This window comes from Vidua macroura, chromosome 1 (assembly GCF_024509145.1).
Source record: "Vidua macroura isolate BioBank_ID:100142 chromosome 1, ASM2450914v1, whole genome shotgun sequence".
NCBI classification, from domain to species: domain Eukaryota; kingdom Metazoa; phylum Chordata; class Aves; order Passeriformes; family Viduidae; genus Vidua; species Vidua macroura.
In genome coordinates, this window is record NC_071571.1 from 20,349,499 (window position 1) to 20,369,374 (window position 19,876).

The 19,876-nt window shown below is 34.8% G+C and overlaps 1 protein-coding gene across 1 annotated transcript in view; it reads right to left on the reverse strand.

Moving 5' to 3' along the window:
* Positions 1-3,109: 3,109 nt before the first annotated feature.
* STAM (signal transducing adaptor molecule) overlaps positions 3,110-19,876 on the reverse strand; it is a 33,225-nt gene continuing 16,458 nt past the window's right edge. The window contains exons 3-14 of the mRNA XM_053983841.1: positions 18,815-18,890; positions 18,635-18,730; positions 18,008-18,154; positions 17,648-17,738; positions 16,456-16,648; positions 16,036-16,130; positions 14,668-14,756; positions 12,997-13,084; positions 10,533-10,587; positions 10,055-10,208; positions 9,350-9,525; positions 3,110-8,232 (exon numbers count right to left, since the gene is read on the reverse strand). Of these exons, the coding sequence (XP_053839816.1) occupies positions 7,983-8,232; positions 9,350-9,525; positions 10,055-10,208; positions 10,533-10,587; positions 12,997-13,084; positions 14,668-14,756; positions 16,036-16,130; positions 16,456-16,648; positions 17,648-17,738; positions 18,008-18,154; positions 18,635-18,730; positions 18,815-18,890 (1,510 nt within the window). The 3' untranslated portion in view covers positions 3,110-7,982. The remainder of the gene's footprint in view (positions 8,233-9,349; positions 9,526-10,054; positions 10,209-10,532; positions 10,588-12,996; positions 13,085-14,667; positions 14,757-16,035; positions 16,131-16,455; positions 16,649-17,647; positions 17,739-18,007; positions 18,155-18,634; positions 18,731-18,814; positions 18,891-19,876) is intronic.

Sequence of the window (19,876 nt, forward strand, 5' to 3'; positions counted from 1 at the left end):
TACATGAAACTGATTGAATATATATAGAGGAGAGCTAGGATTTGGACTTTCTGCATTGCTGTTGCAGTACAGGATCCCACTGAATGCTGCTCATCTCAGTGCTGTTCACAGATATACAAAATTGTTTCATGCTGCCTACTGTCTGTCTTGAATAAAGAAAGCCTAGGAACAAATTTGGTGTCAAATTAAGCCTCATGGATGGACAAATTCAAGGAGTCTAGTTCTTGTAAGAGGAAATTAGGAACTGGTCTGAGTAAGTAGGACACATAGCTGCCCCCTGAAGTGATCAGTGGGACTCTGAAACCTTGGGAGGAACAGCTAACATTTACAGAAGGCCTTGATTATCCAGAAGATAAGAAGTGCTCAAGAGTAGAAATCATGTCTGTTTTGAGAGACCAAGCTTACTAAAATAAACAACTAAATTAAAATCACCTACTTTATACTTAAGTGAGCAGGAAGAGCTTTAAAAACTACTACTGCTATATCCTAGTGGATATAATGGAGTGTCATTAGCCACACAATCAGATAATATAAATCATGACTCCAGAGAAACTGCAAGAAACGAACTAAAAAGTGAGATTGTGGACTTGAATAAAGCAAAACATTCTTCACTAATTGTTTTGCCTCACCCCACCAGGAGGAAAGAGAGTTCTCTGAACAAACACACCTATAATAAGAGCTTTGTAGACACCACCCATGATTTCTCTTAAAAAAAAAAAAAACCCATCCAATTTATTTGAAAGTTTCAATAGCACATTTCAGTGAGGTGTTTACTCCTGACCCTGCATTCAAACTCAGGTTCAGAGAACTCTGACTTCTCTGCCACTCTCTGGAGACTTCCATTTGTTCTTACGTAAACCAACATATTTTTATGAAAAATCATTGCATTACCTATAAATCATCAGGCCATATGATTTTTGCTGAAGGATTTGCCTAACCATTCTTCAGCATCAGCTATAACAGTGTTTCACAAGGCAAAGAAAAAGACTAATTTCAGGAAATTTTCACAAGTCTAAAAGCCATTAAAACCAAGAGAACTAAATGTTCACACTCCTTTAAGAAGCACAGTAACTTGGGACAGTCTGACACAGTCTGACACAGACTGCAAAATAAAACACATCTGCATAATCCACACATACCTGAGGATGCATGAGTCAACAGGGGTGAGCCATCACAACAGGCCAGAAATAGATTCCAGTGTGATTTCAGTAGCAGAGTATCATTATTAAATCAAGCTTCAAAACCATGAGTGGTCCAGGTATGTATGTATTGAAGGCTTCCATTCCCTGATATGTATGCTTCCTGTAGCCAGAAAGTGATAAACAGAGACACTGACCAGCCAGTTTGTGCTACTGAGCAGTGTCCCAATGATGATGGGCTCTGCCAAGCACCCTTCGCCTTCCTGCTGGGCTCTGCTCCTCTGCGAGGCTCCAAAGCACAGCTGCTAAGGCAGTGGAGATGTTGCCAACAAGGGAACGTGGGGTGCAGGCACCAAGCTGCACTGTTTGCTAGCAATCAAAGGTGCTATGCAGGACTCAAACCCCTTGCTGGATAGGGGGACTTAAAGCAAAATATTAGGTATCACAATCACCACATTCCATATATATTATATCAGAAGAATGTATGCTAAAAATGCTCTAAACCTTTAACTCAAAATACATTTGTCTTTTTTTAGCCCTATATGATTATATGCATTAGTGTGTGTTGCCCATGTACACTCCCAGAGTTGATGTGAATTTTAAAAAGTGCAAATCAGCCTTAATCAGCAGAAGTTCTCCCACAGTTTCTCTCATAATGGCTTAATTCTCATTTCTTACTTAAAACATAGGTCACAACCAGTATCAACAAAAACAGACTGGACTTAAAATAATCTAGAAATTTAAATTTAAAAATATTGTGTGAGAGAAAATTTTTATCCTTCAACAGAGTAGAATAAGATTTCAAAAACTAGTTAGAGTAATAAGACAATTCATTAAGGTCTCCAGCTTCATAAATGTGATATGAAGGGAGTGCTATGAAGAGAGATTATATATGAACCAGTTCTTCAAAAGTTCAAGAGCTGGTTCCAGCTCCTTAAATACAGACTCATGCTTATATTACCTCTTGCCCAGGTTCATGGCAACAGATTTTACAATAAACTTTAAATACTATGAAACAAACTCTCAAAATCTATTTTTATCATAGGCATCTCAACATAAATGCTTTCTATCTAAAAGGCAGTAAAGCAAACTCAACATAAATTTTCCCTCCCTGTTCCAAAACAGAACAAGTTTCATTTCTACACAATCTGCAGAACTTTTAATTCTGTCAGCTGAATACACATTCTCTTGAAAGACACAAATTATCCTACTGAACTAACCCACAATCCACATAACCTCTTGTCCTAAGGGGTTTGGCTCACATTTTTGGGAAGAGACCCTACTTCTTTTGGGAAGAGGCCAAACTGATACTGCTGCCCATGGCTCACAAAGTCCCATGCTGTCTACACCGGTTTAAGCAAGAAATTTATGCTTAACATTGTTTTAAGAACACAGCATACAGCTGTCAAGTCTATTAAGCTTCAATTCTGACAGCATTTTAAGATTCATAAACCAGGTTTTAGCCTGATCTTCAAGACATTTCACATCAATCAACACACCAGGTTCTACACTACTTTGTGTTGCTGTCATCACAAATGGAACGAACTGTCAAGCTACCACAGAATCTGCTTATTCATCTGTAACCAAATAGATAAATTAGGCAGTACAGACACAGTTGTTTTCATTTGTTCTTTAAAATCCCTTTAAAATACCCATACTATATTTACCAAAAGATAGAGGACATGCAGCATACTTGAAATAAGATCTACAATGGATTATCTGGGTTAGCTGAGGGAAATAAATTACAGATTGTTTTAAAAAAGATAATGTAATTTATGTGTAAGCATCAAAAAAGAACAAAAATCCTACAAATCTTCCCCAACTGGAGCAAACAAAAACCCCCACCTGAAACCAGAAAATTTAAGTACTTCTAACAGACCTTGCTTATTGTATCTCTAAGTCCTTCCAGCAAAATAAGTCCTTTTCAGAATATTCTTCCATAAAATTTAGAAATTGACTTTGCAACATAATGAACTAAATAATACAACTTTAATATTTTGCATTCATACCAAAAACAATTAACAGTTTTTACAAATAGTGTTATTTACTAAAACAAATCTTGTACAACAGTGCAGTATATCTAAATATATACATATGCCAACATCAAAGGAAGCATCAAAATAAACAAAAGCAAACAAAAATGCACTTTGCTACTGTGTACACTTTATTAAAACCAAAGCAGACTGCAGCAGGTTTTTCTTTTTCATGACAAAGACAAAAATTATTTGGATTCCAGAAGAACATGCAGGATAGAACAAAAACTCCTACCACCTTTTTGCCAAGGTAGCAGCATGAAAAGGGAACTTGAGATCTGCAATTTACATAGTAGCAAATGGAATGTTTTTAAACACAACAATCCTAATTTAAGAAACAAGGCTTCAAAAATGTACATAGTGTTTTTTACATATTGAAGCAAAAAGTTCAAATATCAAGGCTTTCTCCATGTTTTCCTATGGTGTTGGACAGTGTATGTATGAAGGTCAATATTCTTCACTGCAGCTGAAAATGAGAAAGCAGTAGCTGTAGTGTGTAGTTGATCAGCTTTACTAAGATTGAATAACAGAGTAAAAAATGATTCTGCCTGCTGTTGGCAATGGAGGTTTTTGTAACTTTTATTCCACTTTTTTCTTTTAAAATATCTCTTCCAGTTTTAACTGGAAAAATTATGCTCCCTTGTTTTTCAAAACAGATACATACATGTTCTCCAAAAGAAGGTGCAGTTGTGTAATTCAAAGTGCCAGTGTAGCTCCTCTAACTAAAGATGCCTTTTTTCATTCTGTGAACCCCAGCAGAGAAGGAATAAGACAAGACTTTTGTATACAAAGACTGCACAGATATCTTTGAAATATGAGTGAAAAATAAAGTGAGAGATATTAGAGAAAATACTAAAAAAATTGGAGAATGAGGTATTAAGCAGTTCTCCAGTGTAAATCTGATGTTCCTGCCATCTAGAGGAAATCAGAGAACTATAGTAGCAGCCTAGAGTTGATCAGCAAATTATGTACATGGTATTAAAAGCAAATCTATCTCTCTTACATCTAACCATTTGCAATCTGGCAGAATTTTCTGAAGTTGAAATTTATTTCAGTTCTCCCTGCCTCAAAATTCATGAAAAGTAACTGTACTATGAGGGCAGTGTGCTGCTCCACACCTGTTGAGAAGCATGCAGGAATTCTTACATTTTGCTCCTTTTTACTGCTGTTTCTATGTGCTTTGGCCAATGACATTACAGATACATCTACACAGCACCAGTTACTAAACAAAGGTGGGCAAATAAATTGTGACTGTTCCTGCAGCTGCACATTCTGGAACACACTGCCATGATGTCAATACAGAAAATTTTAACATAGTACCCCAGTATTTTTCTTGGGAGGTTTTACAGTAAATCTTGACACCTTTGTCACGTCCACATAAATTGAGATGATACACATGGCTAAAAAAATTTTGCTCATAAGAGTGAAATGCACAGAAGGCACTTTCCAGAGTTTGCTCCAGTTCATGCTAACCAAGCCAATGAAACACCCCTTCCAAAGTCAATTAGCATTTTTGTGTTCCTTAATGAAAGGGTTAAGTAAAAAAGGGTTATACAAAATATCTGGAAGACATTTTAGCCTTAAATTGACAATTTACATGTAAAGAAATAAGACATTTAAAAATCATGTCGTCTACTGGAACATGAATAACATTTCTAATGATTCCCTACTTTCAAACAGTTTACATTCTGACACTTTATTTAATTGCTAAAAAGCTTTTCCACACAGTAGCTGTACGTGTACTTTCCCCTGCTCACTAACATATACCATGGTAACAATACCATAGTAAGACAGAATGTAAGTGAACTTGGTCAAAACAATGCATAAACAAGGAATCTGAGAATAAATCATGGCAAAGAAGCACCAGCAATGGCATCTCCAGGTTCATGACAACAAACCAGCAGAGAGGAGGTGAACTGAAGTATCATTTCTAAGCTATCAGAGAGAATATGAGAGGATGACTGCAGGAATTCATGCAATGACAGCATCTAGCAAAGTAAGAAACGGCATCATTTCAGAATATCAAGCATACAGGGCACAACCAAGCAGGAAGATATTTTCTGATTAAAAAAATCAACATAAAGTAATACAGCTCCAAATTCAATTTAATCTGAAAACTGCACATGAAATGGAAAATATAGGTTGCAGCAGAAACACTAAGACTCAGAACCTAAAATTATAGAGACCTACTCCGCCAGTTGTAGACAATAAACTCTGATTCAAACTCAACTAAAATTCCCAGCCTGCTACAGGAGATACCTTAGAGCAGTGACTTTAATAAAAGTATGAAGGAAAATAGAAAATTTCTGTATTTTTTTCACAACTTTCATTATATTGAATTTAAAGGGGCACTGAATTGTAGAAAGTGGGGTGTTTTTTTTTTGTCATGATGAACATGAAAGGTGATTTCAATTTTCATAAAAATGGATGAATGGCCAAAATAAGCAAGTTGGAGAGCAGAAAAACTGTGATACACATAGGGTTTCAGTGTTCAAATGAGAAACCAGGATCTAGCATTTCTGTGAATCAAGGAAGAACTTCAAAAGTTTTTAAAAAAATGACAAATTACTAACAAAATGTATTTTTTCTGGGTCATTTCTGTACGGAAGTTCCACATGCCCTTATTAGGGAACATGTGACAACCTAAGAATACAATAGTTAATATCAAAAAGACTACCTTGCTGCTTCAAGCTTCTCCTTGAATCAGGGACTAAGAACAATGGAATAAAAAATTATTTTCAATTTTGTGTATAAATTATACATTTCTATACATTGACTATCTGATTTGGGAACAAGATACCTAATGCATACAGAGAAGACTATCTAAATTATACCACAAGTCCTTTCTAAAGACATCAATTCTTCAATCCATAAAGAATCATCCATGACACAGTATGTCAGATTATTATATTTTTCTTTAGTATTTCCTTTCAAATTTCACAGCCTTTTGTGATGACACCAAGTACTGAAATAATTAGTGACAGTTTGTGAGGATGCTTAAAAATCTTAGAGAAAACAAGTATGTGAAAATCCTAGCAATTAGATCAACCAGCTAGCTAGAACATCCCCAACTGGAATAGATCAACCATGGACACGTTCTGTAACCATCCCAGTCAGAAGTTATGCAAAGCAGCAATCTGAAAGTATCTGGCAAAACACTGATGTAAATTAAAATAGTGAAACAAAGGCATGTTAGGCAACTGTGAACAGATGCAGGAGTATATGGGATAACAGAGATAATTTTATAGTATAATGTACAATTGCAACATTTAATTCCAGAAGCATCACACTAAAATATAGTACACAAAACAAACAACTTCCGACATACACACAGGACTAAAAACAGATCTGATGTTGAAGACATCTAGTATTGCTCTAGTGGAATTAGAGCTGCTGGAAAAGATGAAAACAGGATGCATTACAAGATGGAATACAAACACAAAGTAACAACAGTCTTTGTACAAGAAACTCTGCTCAAGCACACCTGAAATGCTGTCTTCCATTACCACATCTCTTTTGCAGCATCTCATCCACAGAAAGAAAATACCATGTTTTATAAAGCCATGTGGCTAAGTTACAAGGGTTTAAAACAGGCTAATGCATGTTGCTGCAGAAGAGAATTTAAAGTAACCTAAAAGTGGATATAGACGAGACATCTCATAAACTATTCAAACTATAGAAGGGTTAATAAACTCAAATGGTATAACTGGAAGTTGAAACAGACATTTAAGGCAGAAGTGTTTGTGTTAGAACAGTAAACAGAACAAATTACTAAGCAAGGCCACAAGAGATATAATGAAGCCCTGAAGGTTTGTTCAGCAAAGTGATTTACATGTCCATAATTCTCCATGTTCTAATTAAGAAGACTTGAATAAAAGTGTGTAATTCATGTTGTGTGTTCCAGTTTAAAACTCCATTGTTTCTCTTTCAAATCAATTCCTCTGTCTTTCTTTGGTGTAATCTCTACCAACACACATAGAATACAGTTCTGGTTCTCATTTTAAAAAACAACTTGGAAAAATAAATTACATGCTTCTCATGATAAAATGCTGTTCTGTTTCATGGTCCCATGATATGTTTAGCAGCCTCTGAATAGTAGTTTTAAGTTAGTAATTATGTCTGAAGCAGAATCATAATTTGCTGTTATCCCCCCAAATCATTTACTAGTTAACAAATTTACTTTGGTAGACAAGCTATCTAAGAGTCATGATACACTTGTGTTCAATTCAAGAAGTAGTGAAACTTATCTAAGTTTGTAAATTCACATATAGACCTTAGCTTGTAATTGTAACCATGATATGCAGAATTACTGTTTTTCCTGCACTGGAAAAAGACATTGCATCTGTCTTAAAACTAGACAAAACTATGAAATATGGTTGTCAGTTGATGATTAAAATAAAATAGTGTAGCAAATTATTTTTAAACATTGTGTTAAATATATTCACATGACCACCATAGTTATACGAAATGGGCACTACTGCAATCACACACTATATGTACATAACATATATGCCACAACAGTTTGCAATGGTTGAATTTTCACAAACTAGCCAATTTAACCATACATAAATAATCTTGTACCAATTTTTAGGCATTTTAAAAGGAAATAAATTTCCTAAATATATCAGTTCTTCTGCAAAATTAAAAAAAAAATCCTAAAAAGTCAGTGCAAATTGAACTTGTTCACCAAGAGAGATTCTTATTAAGCTGAGGATAAACAAAGTTTAAGAGATTAAATGAAGAAACTCATAGAATCGCCAACCGCCTTTAGCAGATGTTAAAGAAGATTAGGAATCAGAAGTCCTGGGTCCTATAGCAGAGCCTTCTGTGAGTAACTGTGCTGTGGTTGTTGAGGTGGTGGAGGCTGTGGTTGTTGTGGAGGTGCTTGCTGACTGCCTGCTGTCTGTGGCAGAGCTGTAGATGCTAAGTTATAGTTTGGCACCTGGGACATACTAGTTCCAGCATTCTGATAAGCAGCAACATCAACAGTACCAGGTGGTGGACTGTACACTGAAGGCTGGTTAGAGTAGGTACTTCCAGCAACAGAACCAACCATTGCACTGAAAAAAAAAAAAAAAAAACAACACTATTTAAAGTAGAATTAACAAACAATGTACCAACAGAACAGAAAAGCTTTACTGCCTCTTCAGTTGTTCTACTTATACACACAAAAGTCTTCTCACTCTGGAACATGTTTCATATTTAAAACTGTAGCCAATGACTATTCCCATTAAAACTCAAACACACTCCTCAGATTTAAACATACAATAGACACTCCCCATGGATTTAAAATTAGACCATGTATTTGTACTTCTGATTTATTTTAAGGTGCAACATCTATCTTCCATTCTGTTCATGAAAAAAACAAAATCCAACAAACTGTTTTAAATAGCAAAACAAGTCAGATGAATATGCAGAAACTCACTTTATCATTGTATGCTTTACTATCCCAAATAAGTACCCTTGGGGACAAAGACTAACAAATACATTAATGACTCAAGATGGACGTCTCTCCCAACTTTTTAGAAGAAAATTACTTTCCACAGGGAGTAAACAAAAACAAAAAACCCAAACTAACAAAAACCCACAAACCTTTTCACAATATAGGTATCTTAACCAAGACTTAGTGTCTTTGGCCATCCACCCAAATGTAGAAAACCAGTTTTAGCTTCCTTATTTGAGCAAGCTATATAAGCTTTAATAAGTATTCATAGCCCATTCACTTCTTCCCCAAAATGAGCAGATTTCTCCCCATTCTTCTGTGGTAAGATATTTGACAAAGGAACAGTAGAATATACACTCTCAGAAATTATGTAGAGCCAGCCAGAGCAGCAGATAATCTTCATCATTAAAAGTATATTAAAAGTTACTACTACTACTACTGAATCATGTCTGTGTAATTTTTCTCTATGTTTTATATAAAAAACTATAGAGCTATATAAATTACATATTTTGTATGCAGAAAGTTAAAAACTAGATAAAATTTTTAAAAACCAATAAAAAACTTAAGAAGTTTGTCAGGAATTTTTACCAAATACATGACACCAGTAAAAAGCACTCTGGAAATTATTGCACTAAAGTATCTTTCAGGTGTGTTTATAATTATATTTCTGTAATTCAAAAAAGAGTCTCTCTTTAAATTGATTTAAACTTGAATAGAAAAATATTTAAAATTACTTTGTGTAAGACGTCTGTGCAGGCTGACCAGGAATTACTGAGCTGGCAGATGGAGTAACTGTGCCTTGGCTGAGAGAAGGGAGCTGTTCTGGTGGAAGATTGTAACCTTGAACGTGGCCCATCTGTGCACTCCCTGCCACCAAATACGCATTACCTTGAGTTTGTCCCGGATAAACCTAGGAAGTTAAATAAAGCAGTATTAGAAATAAAATACAAGAAAATTTGCTATTTAATATCTGACTTTAGAACATAAAGACATCCTCTCAAATATTTGCTTTTTTTCTTTTTTTTCAAGTATCAGTGAAGAGCATTTAGCATTTAAATTACTGAAGTTAAAAATGGTAATTCTTTCATAGCATTTTCATGTTGAATTATCTATGAGTAGATGGGGAGAAATTGTACTCCTTTGGTTGTTTATTTTCTTTGACCCACTATGCAAAGCCCTGGCAGTTTTATTTTTTAATTTTATGCAACTTAAAGCCCAAGATGGGCTTTTTCCTTGATCGAAAGGAACTGAACAGAAAAACACTAAAAGCTTTAGAACCCACAAAAGAAGAGCATCCAAAGCTTGTAGCAGAAAACAAACTTTTTCTTTTTTTTTTTTTTTTTTTTTACATACTATGCAAAAAAAAAAATAGAGAGAAAACACTGTTCAGCCAGTATGAACTTGATAAGGTCAATGGCTATTAAAGGTTACATCCATACCTGAGAGCCAGAAACACCAGATGACTGCATGTAATACTGCTGGTTTTGTAGTTTTGCATACATGGAATACATTGGGTCCTCATTCATCAATTTGTTATACAAAGAAAGAGCCTCCATTGCTTTAACATTGAGCTCTGAAAGTTCTGAATGTTTCCTAGAAAATATATTTTAGATTTCATTCTACAGTTTAGAAAACTTTATTATAGGACAGACAATACAAAGTAATTTCATGAGGTGTGTTAAGTAACATTTTCTTACTGTTAAGTGATGTCTGACAAATGCCAGAGAGTCAAATGGTACAACACTATAAATTATTATGAGACTATGGGAAAAAAAAATCTTCAGACCTCTTCTCAGAGAAACTACTAATAAATACACATATTTTCTTTGCCAGTATTCACAGAAATTATCAAGTAACAACTCTGGTTTCTAAGAATGAATTTTAATTTCGGTCAAAGCACATGACATTTCTTTTTACCTGTCTATATCCTCCAATTTTTCATCTATGAGAGGTCCCATCTGGTGGCACATTGCTAGAACAGAAAGACATTAAAATATATCAGAGTAATAAACATTTCCATACTACAAAGTTAGAAAGCAATAAAAAAAAATTAGATAGAAATAGATGCTAGTCCAATTTTGTTTTAGTTCATTACTATAATCTGCACATCAAAAAAATTTTAATAACAGAGGTACCATCATGAACAATTTAAGAATGAGACCCAGCTAAAGTTTTCAGTACTGATACAATTTAAAAAGTATATTTTAAAATAAAACTAAAGTGAAACAAAACACACTTAACATCCAGGAAGTATAAAACTGAAACTATTTTGCATAAAAGGTTCACATGAATTGAAAGGTGATCTCTTCTTCAAGGAAGAAGATTCGGCGCTGCAACCTAGATCATGTGCTCATCCAACTTTACTACAAGAAGACTATGAAAACAATGAAGGAGAAAACCAGTTGCAATGATTCAATCATGTGCACATCAAAGACACTAATAGCACATTTGTCTCACTAGAATTCTAATTGGGGGAAAGGGGTTTTTCAAACCACTGACATGTGCAAAAAACAACAGAAAATCTTACCAGAATCAGAATGAAAAAGCATTCAAATAAACAAAAATGCACCCCATGCCTCCTTTCAGCACAAGGACACGGGGCTCATCTAACTGCCAACCAAACCATGGCTAATTAGCAGAAAGGCAGAGTTTGTCAAATGTAAAATATACAGACACAGAAGCTGAAAGGAAAATTTTGGATATTAGAAATTCAGAAGGTCCTGAAAACATCTGAGCCATGACAAGTGAAAGGACATCATTACTGAGTTCCTTGAAGGCAACCCCAGGTGAAAGAGGAGTTGTACGAGAGATACCCATCTGCTTCTTTGAACCTGGGATGAGTAATGCATTGGCAGAAATGCTGGAAAAAGATGTAAAACCCAAACTTCTGCATGCTTTTATGTATAGCACAAAGTGTGGCAAAAGGCATGACAAAGATTGTTTAGGTGTCTGTTAACATGATGACTGCTCTGCTGCCAGCTACAAACTCTGGGCTCCTGAACACGTTAGGATGAGCTCTCCAATTCAAAGACATTTGTGACTGGACATGTGGATGGCAGAAGAAAATGGAGTGTTTTTTCTGCCAAATGTTGATCAGCATCTGCCACCACTGGTAGGAACCAAGAACTCAAAACACATCTACAGCAAAATTTTCAGAACCTATGCCAAAAACAGTAGTTCACCAAAGCCTAATTAAGTGTAGAGCAAGTAATCTTGAATTAGCATTGTAGAACTATATGTAGCCATATGTTTGGCAAGTGCTGTTGCAGGTAGCTGGGGAGTAATCATCTGACCACACTGCTGCTTTCAGATGCTAGGAGCAGTCCCACAGTTCAATATAAAATTCAGCATTGCTTTAATTATCTCACAATGCATTTTGAAGCACCTTCTAAAGTAAGCCCTATCTGTAGGCTGATTGACAAGCATACCTTTAATTTCTCTGCCTCTGTCCTGGATCAGATACAGGCAATCTGTTTCTTAGACAACAGCCTCTATAGCTATATTTAGGACTTGAAAGAATAAAACCAGTCATGTTGTTTTTTACCTCTCTTTAGTTTCAGTGGAACTAGAATATGTGCAGACATGTCACTGATGTGACTTCCTAAAACAGGATTCGTTTACAGACATGAGGAGCCAGATGGGTGTGGAAAGATAGGAGATATCTAAAAGTTTACAAACCTATGCATGTTTTAATTATTAACTTCTAGATAGATGTAGAAACTGCCATTTTCTTAACAAAGTCTGGTATCATCTGAATTGTCAGTTTAAGCCTATGTTCTATCTCATAATCAGGAAGTTTCCTTTCTTCCTTTTCCAAAATCCATTTTAAAAATTCTGGTGCATCTATCAGCCTAGGTAAAATGATCCATAATATCTCTATGAAGAGGTAGTCAGAACAATGACACAGAGTAGGATAATTTGTAGCAATCTCTAAGTTATTTGTTAATATGCAACTCCTCCAGAAACACACATGCAATTGAAAAGCATGTGGGACACCCACAGGTCTATTCTAAACCTCCCTAGTATTTCTGCTTCCTCTCGTGGAATCTACCTGACACTCCTTTTGCCACTCATGCTGTGCTACTCTGTGAAGGAAAAAATGATGGATTAATTTGATTGAATTAAGTATTTATATGTCTTGAAAAGGGAAAAAATATAGGAAACCATTTTCTTTAGAGAAAAGTAGATTTGTTTTAAGTTAACATTTTGCACTTTGATCTCATAGATGTGGGAAACAAGAAGTGAGAAGATAATTATTCTCAGGCATGCCTCTCACATGCACACAAAGCTGAAGTAGTTTCAGCTTAGTTTCAATTTGCATTGATACAGAAAATTACCAGTGAGAAAAATATCAATTAAAAAACTCATTCTTTTCTGTTACCCTCAAGATGAAGCAATTCTGGGAGGTCTGGCTGGTCATCAGATGGATCAGCACTTTGTAACATCTGCAAGAGTTGGTCCATTTTATCCTGGAACACAAATTGTATTATTAGGGCAAATGTGGCAGCAAGGGAATTAGCACTTTCAGGATAGTAAATTAAAGCAGCTGTTCACAACAGCCATTTTGATTTCTTGGCACTTGAGAATCAACTAGACTAACTTTAAGAAAATGCAAATGATACAAGCTACTTTACAGGAATGAAGGTGCTTCAATAAGGAAAAGCTAAATGAGAAAAAATAATGGTAACAAGTGAAATGTACAGAATACTCCTTTATTCCTTAAAGTCCTTCTAAACATATATTGTTTTCTAAGCAGTTCCTATTTTTCCAGCCTAGATATTACATATGCAATACCACCACCTAGTGGGATTAGTGGAAATGTTTTGACAGAATACATTGAGAAAGTACTTCAAATTCACTGAAAAGCAATTTTAAGTACTTGAGGCCTATTCAGTACATGAGCCATGTCATTACCAATGTAATGAAGTGCTGTTTTAAAATGATGTTTGGAGGCATCTCAGGATTTACTTCAGAATAAGTCAAGCTTAAGTAAGGAATTCAAGTGCAACCCTCATGTAATAAAAACATCAAAGGTTAGAAATCAAACAGGCATAAAGTCTTTGAAAAATATGTCTTGGACTGAACTATATTGGTTAAAGTACCAAAAGCATTACACATAAATTATTTTTAATCATGTATTAGCTGGGCAGTATCAAATAAATAGCCTTTTTCACATTGAGTTATATAGGTTGTATGAAAGTAGAAAATCAAACCATGTTTTGTCCTCCTTAAACCATGGAAAGGTGAAGAAAAGTCAAATTAACTACTTCCTTAAAAATTATACTGTGGCAAATTTAAAAACAAGACACTAAAACACAAATCAACAATGGACTCACAGAAAACAAAAGCTGAAGACACCTCAAGACAGGCCTCAGATAATCTATTTCAGCAGGTTACAAACTAGTATCTCCTGGGAAGAAGAGGTTTTGAGGTGGGACTTAAATAGGACTTCAGTAAGGCAGTAACTGATTTCTCATTTCAAAAAACAATGACAGAACCCAGGTTGAGGTTAAAAAAAACAGGGGGGAGAAACTTCCTGGACTGAATGTTTCTGGAAACCCTCTAGGATCACTGTGGTGAGATTGTAAATATCTTTCTAAATATTACTTATAGAGGAACAGAATTTCAGACTTTTCAGGAACAGAAAGAAATCTTTCAGTCTGAGGGTAGACAGTGGTGGTTATACTGGAAATAAATCTAAGTAAGCAGTCAAGATGGGCATCTCTATGGGATCCTGAAGTACTTTAAGTAAAATTTGAAAGTAGATGTGCTACTCAGCACTAAGATTCCAGCTTGGAGGTAAACAGATGTACAACCTTCATGTAGGACCCTAAATGGAATGCAGTTCCAAATTCAGTTTCAGAAATTCCTGAGAACTTCAAGACTCTGACAAAAGAGAATACTGAAGATTTTATTTATTACTTTAAAGAAACCTCTCTTTCCATTATCTTTTTATCATATTTTTGAAGTACAAGATGAAAGGGTTAAACATCACATACTTAAATGTCCCAGCAATGCATTTTATACCAATCAGTTTTTTTGCCATGCTTACTTCATCAATATAAACTGGTTCTGGCTCAGGTTCTATTGTTTCTACTTGAACTTCATCACTGAACTGCACTGTTTTCTTCTCAGCTTTCACTGTAAGATAAACAGCCAGATTCAGTTTTATAAAAGAAAAAATAAACACTGACATAAATATTATATAACTATTATAGGTTATAGGTTCCTTGCATTTGAAACCTCTACTGTGAAAATTTTAAAAATTACTATTTCATTGACATTTGAAAGCCACAGTCCTAAATAATTTTATTATCTGTAAATCACATTATAAAAAAAACAGATCAGTTCACACAAGCTCAGCAGAAATATGTTTTAGCAAGTAAATGGCTTTATCATAGTCTCCCTACACATACATATTATAAGGTCATTATAAGTCACAACATGCATATTAAAAGGTCATCAGGATAAAAGACCTGGAAAGAGTGATTGGAAACAACAGGGCTAGCAAGTCAAGTTTAAGATAAAACTGATAAAATCATCTCTGACAAACTGAGCCTTCTTTTCTCCAAAGCAAAGTCCACAATAGAAAGGTCTCAAGTTTCTCTATTCTTTCTTCACCAAATCCTATATGCAAAGCATCTCATTCCTCTGTACTGGAGACTAGCACAAACAAGCTCTATATTTAGCAAAAAAGCAAAATATGACTCTTATTAGATAGTCTTAGCATAGCAGAAATGACTGCTACAGCATGCAATTCTGCTGACCTGCTCATACTTCTAGCACCCTCAAACTGAGATCACAGAAGATTAATCTTGCAAACCCACGAGATTTACAGAAATCAGTTCTAGAATCTTGAAGTCTTATCTACTATTTAATATTTTTATAAAATATTTAAAGTAGATTGGATGGCTATAAATAAACTGCATGCAGAAAATCCTTCTGTCCACTATGCACGTGTACATACCTACAGTATGTAACTTTCTTGAACTCTTTGAACACTGGTAATCTGTCTCCAAGTCCTATCTGCCATGGGACCTTCAATTTCATCTCAATTAGATATGCATCATTGCAACTGGACAAAAAGGCAGTTTGGAAAAAAGCTGCTGTTGTCCACGTCTATCTAGGTGTCAATGGAGTGATTCCAGGAGACTCAAAGAAGCTGCTGACAAAGGCAGCAGCAGACAGGAGCATTATTCAGCAAGTTCATGATTAAAATAAAATAGTAAAGCAAATTATTTTGCAAAGACAGTTTGGGCAACTGTGGTCTGACTGTTGTTTGTGATAGCATAGCAAGGGCTCCTCAGTTTTACTCCAATTATCAAATTAACTTGCAACTGAACTCCATCATAAGGGAAAGGAAATCACCCATGAGCCATGGCAGAGTTAAACATATATATGTAAATGTAAAGTTACTTACTCATTTCAGGCTCAGCAGAAAGATCAGCTGTTACGAAATTAGATGGAAACAATCCTATACCCTGATGAGTTTCACCTTTCCACCAATTTGGATCACTAAAGATTAAAAAAAAATAAGTAAAGCCCCCATACATCAGAAATCCCATACTCACATGGAACTTTCCTAGGGATTGCACAGTAAAGGCTTTTATATTACTAGCACAAAAATATAACTTGCATATATACAGAAATCTTTTCACAAGAACTTTTATGCAAATACATTTATTTGTAAAAAATTGAGAAGATAACAAAATAAAGTATTAATATAAAAATAATTTCCATTCATTGTATTTCAAGGTATGCTTCTACATAGAAGATATAATTATTTCTAATTAATTTTTACAGTTTAACATAATTCTAGTAGGCATTCTATATAACTTACCTGTCATCAAGTATAGTTATAAGTTCTCCAGCTTTAAAAGTTAGTTCGTTATCTTCAGCAGCCTCAAAATCGTAGATTGCACGAACCTTTCGGCCCTCATGTTTGTGGTTTGTTAAAAGGCTTGAGGTGCTTGGATACAAACTGGAAAGTGTTGTTTGCTGTTGCCTTTGTTCTTTTAGTGACAGCTCAATAGCTACAAAAGAAGAGTTACTCTGATGAAAATTCCCTATAAAAATGGGTTGATTGATACAAAAATTTAATTCTGTGAAAAATTTTTGTATAATTCTATACCTGTTGCATTTTAATGACTTTATGTCTTTCTCTTAGAATTAATGGTAAATAACAAAGAGAGCAGAATTCTGCCTATGGATTTACTGAGGCTTCCAACATGGACAGGATGAATAAATAGCATTTAAGCACAAATAGAATAACTCCACAAAGTCATCCAATTTTTATTATTATATTATTGTTACAATATTGAACTGGTGTAAAATATTTACATTCTTATTTTACATCTTACACCATGTTGAACTTTTCCAGATTGCTCGAAACATTAAAATGATACCGCTGTTCCAGTGCACACTGGTTCTCTGTTAGAAAGGAGCCCTTAGCATGAATTCACAGAATCAGATTCACACAGATTGGCTGAGGTTGGAAGGCACCTCTGGAAGTCACCTGGTCCAATCCCCTGTTCATGCAGGGTCACCACATCTGACTCCCAACATCAACTTTTTAATATCGCCAAGAATAAAGACACCATGATGGGTTTCCCTGAGAAACCTGTGCTAGTGCTTGGTCACCTTCACAGTAAAGTCCCTCCTTAATTCATAATTACCAAAATTATTTTTTGCTTAAACAAGCAATAATTTGCCCCTTCCTTAATTTTCCTCCCTATCATTCCCTGAATAATTTCACATTTTGGGTCATTTTCAACTAAGCTTGACTGAGCTGAGAAGTTTCACTCATATCAAACTCAGCTCAAGTTTGCAGAAAAAAATAGATCATATTTAAGAAGGGGCAGCATGGACACAAACTTTATGAAACTCACACAGATATGCTTTTGAGATACAGATCTCTTTAAAAGTAGACTTCAGTGTTGACTGTTGAAGAAGCCATTAGTAACACATACAGATTGGCTACTGTTCCTTTAAATAAATCAATATGCATCATGTCAGCAAATAAATGCACTCACCTTTAGCTAAATCCTCCTCTTCCTTTTTGGTGGCTACTGTACCGGGATCTTTGGCAACTAGAGCTGGACTTGCTTTTGCCTGTTCAGCAGCCTAGCGAAAAGTAAGATGTAAAAATGAATCCAACAAAAAACTGACAGTGCATTAAGTTCACCATTTTGCTTTGTATTCATCTGCTATATAAAAATCTGAAATAATTTAGAGCATTTCACTTCTCAAAGAAAAGTTTTATTAAGACAAGGTAAATTTCATTTTGTTTGCCAAACATTCTAGAATTCAAGACTACAATCTGTAAAATAAAGAGCTGAGGATAAAAAGAATTTGTGACACACTTTGAGAACAACCACAAAAACCTAATATACCTGTGAACCAATAGCTGGGAAAGTAACTCCTTGCTCCTTAAGATTTTTTATCATAGCAGATATTAAACTAAGTTGTGGGTCATTCTTGAATTCATCAGTCCATTCCACCATAAGGGCTTTCAGCTTCTCACAAACTTTTGGATGACCCTGCATGGACAGTAGAAACTAGTTAAATAATGTAAGAATCTGATCTTAATTTCACATAATTGCACGTTACTGTCAATATAAAACATATAGGTACCTTACTTTGTAGTCAAGTTTAGTGCCAGTACAGTATGTGCTAGGCCCAAAATAAAGTAAAATAAGATTACATAGAACCCCTTGTTCTATCTCCATTTCATCATATTTGTATTTAACATTTTACTGATGTTAATTAAAGTGAAAATATAGTAGTTTATTTATAAATTAACATGCCACACCTCCCCCAAACAGAATACCTATGTTGACTAGTATGAAATGGCATTCAGGAAGTTCTGAGAGCCACAGTCTTTACAGTAATCTTCTCTCCTTCTCCTCCCCCATCTTTGCAGTCCTCTAAAAGTAGATTCTATTCCACTTTCAGATTACCCCAATTCTCTACTTAATTTCACTTACAGGTGAAATGTAAAAGTCAATGCAATACATTACCTTATTCAACACATTGCTTACTTCACTGGCAAAATCTCTTGAACAGACTTCTAAATGAAAGATTTTACCACAGTTTGATACACATGCTCCTAGAAGCTAATGAAAGAAAGATTAAAACTTAGAAATTTTTTGCAATATAACTTTTCAGGAAGAAAATGAACTACATTAAAAAGAACCTACTGTTAATGCTTGCATAGCAACATGCGGATCTTTATGGTTCACTCTTTTCATAATAGAGCGGAGGCAGTCTTTAGGCCTAAAAGACACAAAATAGCTTTAAAAATATGGAATGGAATGAATATTTCCTATTGCACAAATGACAACACTGACAACACTAACAGACAGCAAGATCTCCTGAACACCATGAGTAAATTATTTAGTAGTTTAAAACAAGAACATTTAAAAATGAATTAAACACCATAAACAGTTGTAGCCATTTCTATCTGTAGGATTTGTGGCTCTCTTAATTATCAAAACCTCTCAGTAATTCATAGTACCTCTTGTACTTAGAGCGAATTACTGTAAATACTGCAGAAATGCATAAAATCCCTTACAATTAGAAAACTAAAATTCTCTGTAGTCCATGCACTCCTCTATATTTCACAAACATATGTAAGAACATTTCCTTACATACTGATTTACCAACATCCTTTTGATACTTTTATTTTGAATTACCACCATGTTCCTCAGAGTCTCTTTTAATCTACAGAAAAAGATTTATAAAGAAGACATGTAATGAACCAATAATTTCTAAAAAAACCCTGTTAGACAATATACATCGAAGTTTCAAAACAATTAAATATAGAATTCAAGTCTTAGCTATGTTGTGGTAGATAGAAATAACATGAAAAGGAACTTCAACAAAGAATTTGAAAGGGGACTTCAGAAAGTTTAGCATTAGATTTAAAATGATGACTTTCTGATACTTTGTTCCATCTACAAAGTAGTGGAAAGCTGAGCCAGACTGAAGCAGGAATTACCAAGGGCATACAATCACTATGTGTTGAATAGCCCTGGAAAGATAACCCTGGAAGAGGGTAAGTAGAGAAGGAGGAAAAGAGAAGGTAAATCTAAACTAAGAGGTTTTACACACTTTTGGAGTTTACATTTATAGCATGGTTGTCTTTGGAAGCAAAAGTATTTTTCTGTTGAACTGATATCCAAAAACTAACATGAAACTCAGGTATAAGTTACACCACTGCTTGGCTATACTATATTTGGCAGTGTCTACATTTTACAGAA